Source organism: Aplysia californica, unplaced genomic scaffold (assembly GCF_000002075.1).
Source record: "Aplysia californica isolate F4 #8 unplaced genomic scaffold, AplCal3.0 scaffold00911, whole genome shotgun sequence".
Taxonomy (NCBI): domain Eukaryota; kingdom Metazoa; phylum Mollusca; class Gastropoda; order Aplysiida; family Aplysiidae; genus Aplysia; species Aplysia californica.
This window is the reverse complement of record NW_004798181.1, coordinates 198,798-208,663: the sequence shown is the minus strand read 5'-3', so window position 1 is coordinate 208,663 and position 9,866 is coordinate 198,798. Positions and strand designations below refer to the sequence as shown.

The 9,866-nt window shown below is 42.1% G+C and overlaps 1 protein-coding gene across 3 annotated transcripts in view; it reads left to right on the top strand.

The window, feature by feature from the left end:
- The window catches only part of LOC101864422 (cell division cycle protein 16 homolog), a 48,055-nt gene that overhangs the window by 6,000 nt on the left and 32,189 nt on the right, over nucleotides 1-9,866 (top strand). Inside the window, exons 2-4 of one of the 3 annotated variants that reach the window (XM_013089259.2) lie at nucleotides 6,224-6,793; nucleotides 7,206-7,388; nucleotides 8,096-9,832. The exons of 1 other annotated variant lie outside the window; for it this stretch is intronic. In XM_013089259.2, coding sequence (XP_012944713.1) covers nucleotides 6,224-6,793; nucleotides 7,206-7,388; nucleotides 8,096-9,721 — 2,379 coding nt within the window. In that variant the 3' untranslated portion in view covers nucleotides 9,722-9,832. Of the gene's footprint in view, nucleotides 1-3,833; nucleotides 3,913-6,223; nucleotides 6,794-7,205; nucleotides 7,389-8,095; nucleotides 9,833-9,866 lie in introns of those variants that run through there. One more of the 3 variants, XM_035972923.1, reaches the window with a different exon arrangement.

The window sequence follows — 9,866 nt, the reverse complement described above, 5'->3', positions numbered from 1 at the left end:
AGCTCTCCACCGGAATAAACTAAAGATGCTTTGACGTACACCTCGTCGACAATTAAGAAGCAGGCCGAACTCCGTCTGTCTTGAGCACTGAAGAATTTGTGAAACAATACTTCATTTTCAACACTTTTTGCTGAACATGAAATTGTATACTTCGTGACTTGGTTCCCGGTTACCGGGTCTGTATACACTCCGTTGTAATAATGATCAGTTGCCAGGGGAAAAAAGACTGACGCGTATGCGACGTTCAACGCCCGGACCGATAGTGCCCTCCCTGACACGCACTCAGCCACACGTGTGCAGGCTGCCCATCCGACCCCGACACACGCTAACGAGCCATCTTTAATTGCTTCTGATGATCTCTTGACAAATAAAAACATTTATTAGAAGCGCTATAACTTTTCAAGCCGGCCTCAAATTCATCATAAGATAACAACTCGGCTCCTGCACAAAACGCCTTTTTGCCCGAAGTAATCCCGGTCTCTACCCAGCCTGAGGCGAGTCACGAGTGAGGCAGGACAGGAAGCCGGAGTCACGAGTCACAGGAAGTCGGAAGTCGGAAGTGATGTCATGCTGGACAAGAATCAGAGTCTGAATAACATTTTTTCATATTCGGACTCGAGTCCGAATAATCACTTCGTTTTTTAAACGTTGTTTTGGTCAATTTGATCGTCCACACCGATAGACAGTATTCAGAAAGCGACAGAGAGAGAGAAGAGGGGAGGAGTAGATGTTGTGAGAACTTCCGGGCAAAACAAAATGGCGACCCGTGTAGTTCAGCTCGATTTGAAAAGTGAAATAGCCAGAGCTGTTAAAGTACTTTTTAAAAAGTACTTAAGTACAAATTTAAGTACAATCTAAAAAATGTACTTAAGTACAGTAAAAGTACTTTCCTGTAAAATGTACTTGAGTACAAGTACTTTTTAAAAAAGTACTTATGAGTACATTTTGAGTACTTTCTGCTTATATGCTAAAACACTTCAGCGCTTAAGCAAAACATCATATTAAATAACATATCCAGTATATTTGACAAATTAGGCCATTTATTACTAAAAATGTAAACAGTATACAAAGCATTTGAAACAAAGTACGCACTGAACGAAGGTGGAAATGGTCCGTGAAATTGAAAAGAAGACCCCAAACAAACAGACGCAACTAGTGGGTAAGTGACATTATGAATAGAACTTGTTTGAGCAAGACAATGTGATCAAATGTAAGTCAGTCCAAGAGCTCGGAAAGCTCTACAGAAAAAGTACATTGTATTTATCCAAATTGGAAAATGTAGATACAAAGTTGCTCTTAAGAAAACATAAAATTAATGAAAATGGCCAGCATAGAAATGGAAAAGTGCATTGAATTCTTCATGAACAAATCCTCAAGGAATCATTGCAGCTTAAGCAAAAACCAAAAAAATAAAAGTTTAAACGAAATTTAGGCAGCCTAAAAATTTGTTAGATATACATTGAGAACACCGTTTCTGTTTCAATTGATAATTGGTAATACAGATTTTGGTCACCCTGTGTAGTCGACGGCGCCCACGGAAAACCAAAATACATGTAGTTTCCTAGAGTCTAGTAAGTGTAGTGTAACCAAAGATTCTCTACTACAGTAGTCTCCGCCTAAGATCCCAGTGCTCGGAAGAAAGAAAAATAATTATTATGAGATCTCAGCCGACGAAACCAAGGAAGAATCTACAGTGACCCATGAACTGACGTGACCCCTGGGTGGATTTATGACATATGACGAGCAAACGAGTGGTCAACCTTGATGACCAATCACAGTGGCATGAGGCATGCCATAAATAAATATATACACACTCATTAGCCTATGGCGTGTCTTGAGATCTTTATCTACGTTTATCCAGTTGCTCAATTTTAGCTTTCCATCTCTGATCGAGTCCCCCCCCCCCCCCCCCCCAAACCGCCTTTACTTTGTCGTTACGCACCATCACGTTGTGACCACACCAATTAAAATTCAGGCTGTCTCGCAAATTCGGGAATAGAGAAAAACTGCTTTCAATGGTCAGGGAAGAGTTCACAGTTTGATGTGATCCCGCCTGGAGCGAACTTGTAGGCCCTACCCACCCAGTGAATGATGTAAGTTTAGGTGGTGAGCTCAGATGCGAGTGCGATGTTTGGGGAAGAGAAGCGCATCGGTCAGTTCACACCTTGGTGTGATCCCGTCTGGAGCAAACACTGTACCGTTTCATGGAGTTTTACAACGCTTGTGATCACATTCACGATAGTGGCTGATCTTTGACGGGACGGGCCGTTCTTTGATCTCAACTTTTAACTCTTGGTTGATCGGCTGTGCCCGCCCGGGTGTTTGTTCCGTAAATTAGTATCAGAAATGCTGGCACTTACCCTTTTGTTAAGCTTCAAAAGTACTCAAAATGTACTTGAAAAATACTCAAAAGTACTTTTATAAAAAGTATCGGAGTACAGTAAAAGTACTGTTTTCAAAAATGTACCGGAGTACAGTAAAAGTACCGAAAATTGTAACGCAAGTACAAGTACCGGAGTACTTGTACTCCGTTACAACCAGCTCTGGAAATAGCCATATAGCATCTTTGTAGACGATCAAATTAGCTTACTTTTGTGCCATAACGTAATTTTTTCTTTCCATTTGATCATCCACACCGATAGAAAGTATTCCGAAATTAGGAAAAACAGGTCTTGTTTCACACCGGGTGAGAATAGCCAACGGTGGCAAGTCTCACCCTGGGTGAAAGGTCGATCGTATTTTTTATTCTCACCCCGGGTGAGGATAGCCACTTTCTAGACCAAGAGGCAATTGTTTACTTTCTCGCTTTTAATTCTGGCTGCTCTTAGACTTAGATCTATATCTAGATATCTAGAGGAAACTCTATGCCATGCATCTCCCACTGATTCAAAACTTTGCGCTGGAGTTAAGAATACTTAAACCACAGCAATTTCATAATTTGTAGAGGTAGAAATCTACTTAACATACTGGCTTAAATAGGCCTTCTGTCCGTACTGGTTTTTATGGCCATTGAATGTAATATTTCATGATAGAGTTCAGAGTGGTCGCTCGTTACGGAAGTCGGCACAACTTGGATATGGTGGTCCCGACTTTTGTGCAGGCCTACTGAAATATCGATACTGATTTAAATTGTCCGTATCAATGTTTTATGTTGCCCCCCTGACTTAAAAAAAACGAAGTGTATACAGGCCCGGTAACCGGGAACAAAGTCACGAAGTATACAGACCCGGTATGGGAACTCTTTTGTGATTTCGGAAAGTTTCAGCACCCAGACCCGGTAGTGTGTGTGTGAGAGAGAGAGAGAGAGAGAGACGAAAGAGAAAGACGAGACGAGAGAGAGAGAGAGAGACATTGTTCTTTTCTTCAAATTGTGATTCCTCCAACTCCAAAACAGAGGAAAAACGATCGTTCATCGAAAAGACGTCCGCAATCTTCATTTAGATCTAGAATCTAGATCTAGTCTAGCCTCGAAAGTAGATCAATGATTTGTGTCTGTCTAGATCTGGACCTGGGCCATAGATCTAGAAGAACCTAGGTCTACCCTGAGCCAAGAGGGCACTGAAACTTTCCGAAATCACAAAAGAGTTCCCTTACCGGGTCTGTATACTTTGTGACTTTGTTCCCGGTTACCTGGTCTGTATACACTCTCTTTAAAAAAAAACATGGGGTGTTTCAGGGGGGCATGCCCCCCCCTGAATTTGACCGCGATTTGATGTTTTGCAATTAGGTTTGAAAGGCTATCTCTTCATATCAGCACACGCATTAAAAAGTAATCGTTTAGCCTTAGAACCAGAAGTAATCGTCGTTGGGGTCAAAACTAGATTCTAGATTTTCTGTGGATTTCCCTGTCACCAAAGTCGGGACCACCATATCAAAGAAGTGCCCGGAAGTCCTCCCCAGAATTAAATGCAAGTAAGTAAACAATTACCGGCCCAGAAACTATTCCCAGTGACACTGAGAACAAACGTACAGGTCCATTAGATCTATTGACTATGGGGATCTAGTCTACTAGTGGCCATGATGATGATGGGTTACTATACTAGATCTAGTACTAGACTACACATATCTAATCTAGATCTAGATTCTAGATTCTAGATCTAACTAAACTAAAGTAGATTATGGTGTGAGTGGAATATATAATTTTTTTAAAAAGAAAGGGTTTTATCATTCTATGCTTGCTAATTATTCAGTCGTAACGTAGATCTAGATCTAATATACGGATTTTGGAGACCATGATACAGGACAGGTGGAAAACCTTTTCGATTCTTTTTTCTTCTAGATCTAGATGTAGATTCCAGATCTAGATATATAGGTCTAGGCTACAGTCAAGTCTAGGCTCAAGTAAGAGAAGAGAACAAAAGTACTGAGCTGAAGAGAGAAGAGAGTTTACAGTACACGTTAGAATAGAATCTAGGCCTAGAATCTTGATCATGTGATTAAAAGGAAAAAAATGAATTACAGAAGATCAAGGCCTATAACACACAAAATGAAATAGACATGTGGAAAGACAAATGGTGGTGGAAGTAATGATGACGCTGTAGTGGTGGTGGAAAGACCCTGAGTTGTCGGTTACCGTGTACCTAGACACTGCTATTAGGCAATGACAGTGCAGTTACACAGTCCTCGTAAGTAATTCTAGTTCTAATTCTGGTTGTACGTAAAATCCCCCAGACGACAGTTATATTATGTAAGCCCCTTACACTCACGTAGAAGCCGAGTCCCAATAAGTAAAACCCATTTTCGGACTCGAGTCTAAATAGATAAAAAAATCGAATCGGACTGGTCCGAATTATAAAGCTGGCCTTTATGTTAAAATGATTAGTCGGGATAATCCAGTTTTTGGTTTTGACCCCAACGATACCGATAACTATATATGGAGTGTGGGTTTTGGCTCCACCGACGATTACTTCTGGTTCTAAAGGATTACTTTTCTATGCGCATTCTGATGCCATGGAGAGATATCAAACCTAACTGCAAAACTTCAAATTGTGGTTCAATAAATGCCCCCCTGACACCCCATATGTTTTTGTGCCTGTCAGGCTAAAAACCCCCCTTTTTAGTTTTAAACAAGTGAAATATCTGCTCATTTTGTACTGGAAAATAACAGCGGGTCTCTCGCTCTCGTTCGGATAAAACATCGATACCGAATATTTAAGTCAGTACTACACTTGAGGCCAAAACTGGAGAATGCCGATATTAAGTCTACCCTACATCATTGTGATGTCGTTTCATTGGGTAATTTTGCTGCATTGGACCGATCTCACATAGGGTAGATTTACGATGTCCGTACACTTAGTCGTTCGTTTTCGTTCCGCCCATTTTTGGTGACCCACATTTTATAATTTCGTTTCGTGCACGAAATGAGGCAATTTCAACCTTTAAAATTACCTCAAGTGATGTTTCTACTTCCTTCCGCTGCAAGAAAAATAACGTGGCGTCTTTTTAAAAAAACTCTTTGGAACAATTTCATTCTAGAAATCGGTGAGTACCTGCCCTCTCTTGTCCTTCCGATTTATTGGGGGTTTTTTTGTGCAGTAGAATTTATGCATCTGAATATTAGTGCACGAAACGCTCTATAATGGCGCTTATTTCCTTACTCTTTTTAACGGACCGATGAAGAAGATGTCTCATGTTTCTCCTGGGTCCGCACACCTTCAGCTCAGATGTTAACTATAAATGGTTTGGCTGTAGAATTCTCGAATCCTGCATTTTATTGTAATCTAGAATGTGTGATAAACTTTTATAATAATTTTTTTTCTTTTTGCCCTGTGTCCTGATTTTGGTGCTGAATATTAGTGAGCGAAGAATACAATGTTTAAAGTGTTTAAAGACATACAATATGAATACAATATTTAAAGTGTTAGACTCTATAGTTATTGTTAGGTTCTTATGGAGGCAGAAACAGTGGTATGATTTTGACAGACATTGTTTTGTAATTTTTGAGAGTATAGAAGATTGCCATGGTTGTTATGATGATGCCGCTGCCACCAATGCTGCTGCTGATGGTGATGGTGGTAGCGGTGATGATGATGATGATTTAACAAGGGAAATGTGCAATACTCTCAATGAAATATATATATATATATATATATTGTTTATATAATTTAAAAGAGAAGTTAAAATCAGTCATTCAATGTGAAATCTCAGCAGCTAGAATCTATATAAAATGTCATTAAATCATTGTTTGGGGGTGTTTGAATAAAGTGTGCGTCTATATCCCCAGACAATGGCTCCAACACCAAAGGGGAAGAAAAAGGCAAAGCATGATGTCGCTGTGCTTGAAACGGCCATTGAGGCCGTTCGTTCAAAAGCCATGGGGCTGAGGAAGGCGGCCAAGCATTTTGGCATTGCAGTGTCTACCCTTTCGGACAAGGTGCATGGCAAGTCACCGATAGAGTATGTGCCTCACAGCTTGCTCACCCAGCACGAGGAAGAACGATTGGTACAGTGGTTGCTGAAGATGTCTAAGCTGGGTTTTGGGCAGACCACTGACGACATTAGGGTCATGGCAAAGGCCATCATGGAACTAAGTGGGGGGACCACAAAAGACCCCTCAAATCTCCCCTCCCCGGCATGGGTTTATCGTTTCTTGGAGCGCCACTCAGAGCTCTCCCTCAGGACGCCGATGTCGCTGGCGAAGGAGCGAGCCCTCGTGACTCCCCCAAATGTGGAGAGATGGTTTCACGACTTGAAAACCCACGTGGATGCCCTGGACCCCACCCTTTTGTGCGACCCAACTCGCATTTTCAATGCAGATGAGAGTGGATTCAGTTTCGATCCCAAATCAAGAAAGGTATGTTTCATCGCTGACTTATAAATGTTGTGTCCTCTAAAGGTAGATCAATAGATGTAATATTTTGATTCTTATTTCATTGTAACTGCTGAATCGGCCTGGTTACATCTACTTTGAGCTCAAAAGGATCTGTTTCAGCTATGAACTCACTCTATTTAGCGAACTTAACATGATCTTGTTTGTAAATATGAAAAATTATATATATATAATATATATATTCCCTGTTTTATCAGAGATGATATATCTGGAAACTATTATTTTGATTGAACCACAATAATAAATTAAGTTCACGTTAAACTGATGCACATGTAAGAGAAAACTTCTTCACGCCACATAAAAATGTGTATGTTCTTAAGATAGAGTTTGACTTTTAGCACTATTAAAGGGAATTTTTTACGCTGTATTCCCTTAGGTGATTGCATTCAAAGGGGCCAAGACGGTGTACACAGCGTTGTCTGCAAACAGCAAGACACAGGTCACAGTGTTGGCCAGCGTGAACGCTGCGGGGTTGTATCTGCCGCCGTTGCTGATCTACCCGTACAAACGGATACCTGGCAAAAATCTACTGGAAAGTTTCCCTGAATCTTTGCTGCAGGTCAGAAAATTGTTCAGTTGTTCTCTGACACTTTTTTAGTTACTTTTGTTTTTTAGTTTAGTAAGAGTTACAGCACCCAAAGTAGGTCATGCAAGTGTCGGAGATTAGAAGCGTTACTAGAGAGTAACGAACTTAAAAAAGAAGTAGGAGAGAAAAGGACGATAGATGTTTGATTGATAGGAAAGAAGGAGCAAACCACACCACAGCATCTGCCAACCACCCACTACGCTTTTCTAGAATTTAAGATAATGAAGGGTTATAGTTGTCCAGTGAGACCTGTTTTACATTTTAAAATAATGAAGTGAAGTGTTATACTTTTTAACCCTATCTGTATGTCGAGTTTTACTATCGTATCCATGCGATGTGGGGAACTCTGTGCCACCACTTTCACAGAGGAAATTTTCTCTTTAATCCGTACTCTTTGCATAGGAGTCTGTCAAAATGATTTTTTGAGAAATACTGAAAGTTTCAAAGAGATCTTCGTACTAGATGTATTCTAAAATGTGAAAAATACAGTCCCAAGGGTACAAAATGACCCCAGGGCGTACGGATAGGGTTAAAAAATATTCTTAAAAAGTATACAAATGCTATAAGTTATCCACAGCCTCCATACTATTGACAAAGAAATTAAATTTACCAAATTAAAAATGTTCTTTCACAAGTTGGTGTTCTGGTGCATAATACGCAGCTAAAATACTTTTTTGCAGGTATCCGACAATGGACGGATCACCTCGGCCATTTTCTTCACATGGCTGAGGGATTCCTTTATCCCAGCAACTGAACAGATAGAAAAGCCACTGCTGTTGCTTGTTGATGGCCACGTCAGCCACAAAGCTCTTGTGGAGATTTCCAAAATTTGTGAGGAAAACAAGGTCATCCTGTATTGCCTCCTGCCGCACGCCTCCCATCTCGTGCAACCTTTGGACCAGGCATTTTTTGGTTCAGTTAAATCTGCGTGGTCCGCAGCCAGTAGGCGCCACATGGCAGAGACAGGGAATGCCGTTGGCCTGGACTCCTTCGCCAAAGTGTTCCAGCCTGTTTGGCAAAGCTGTGCTACCAAAGCCAATGCAGAGTCCAGCTTCAGGGCTGCTGGCATCTTTCCATTCTCACCGGAGAGAGTCCTTCTCACCAAGAAGATGCTGCCCAGCCAGGTGTTTCGAGACTTTTTCTCCACCGGGCCTGTGGCTTCTTCAACGTCTCCGCCCCCAGTCCTTGCCCCGCCTGTGGCACATTCTCAGCTTCCTGATGCAATCAAGGATGAGCCAATGCCATCATCTCCATTTGAGCCAATGCCATCATCTCCATTTGAGCCAATGCCATCATCTCCATTTGAGCCAATGCCACCATCTCCATTTGATCCTCTGGCAGTTTCACCCGTCCAAGATATTTCAAACCGGCCTCAAAGTCGGGGGCCAACGCCCCCAGAACCGACGTGCAGTGGACTCCAAACCTCAGCCCCAACTCCCCAACAAAGCGCAGCCCGAGAGCCTGAAAGTGCGTACACCGTCAAACAGTTGGAGGCGATGAGAAACTTCACCCTTTTTGTTGTGGACGACCTCGGGAGGAATGGGTTCTTGAGGTGTCATCAAGCCCTCACAAGAGACACCACAGAGAACCACGAGGGGTTCATGCAATTTAAAAGGCTTGCAGCCAATTTAAAATCTTCATTTGAGATTCCTGAAGTTACCACCCAGTCTAGAGCGCCCCTGACCTCCAATGACATCCTCAGGCTCCCCAACTTTTCTGGCAAGGGAAAAAAGAAGATGAAAAAAGCAGCACCCAGGATGCAGAATGTGCTGAGTGGGGCAGAGCGCAGGGAAGCCATCAGATTGAAGGAGAGTGCCAGAGAGAAACAAGAGAAAGAAAAGTTGGCTAGGAAGACAGCAAGAGAAGAGGAGGCTGGGCAGAGTAGAGAAAATTGGGAAAGGAGACTTGGGAGGGAGATGACTGAAGTGGCGAGGCAGGAAAAGGCAGCAGAGATGCAGGGCGAATGGCAGGAGAAGAAAGACCAGGCTTTGCTGAAGAAGTTAGAAAGGGGGGCTCCGAAGAAAAGAAAGCGAAGTGACAGCGACGAGGATGAAAACGTGAAGGGGGAAGTGGAACAGATCATGAGAGAAGCAGATGAAGAGGAAAGTGTCGAGGATGAATATGGTGAATCGAATGACAAATGTAAAGGGTGCGCTGCAAAAAGACATGAGGCTGATCTGTTGGTAGCCTGTGAAGTTTGTGATTCTTGGTGGCACACAAGCTGCACAAAGTCAGCATCCAATTTAACCGTAGAGGAGCTGGAGGACTTTTCCTTTGTGTGTGACAAGTGTTGCCCTAACCAGTAGTTTCAGGCATACTTACACAGGGTTTAGAGAATGAGTGCATGAAGGTGGGCATGTGTTGTGTGTTTGTATGTGTGCAAGTGCTTATCTGTCGCCAGAAATAAAAAATGGTCTGGGGGGCTTAAACAGGGGTTAGAAAGTATAGTCT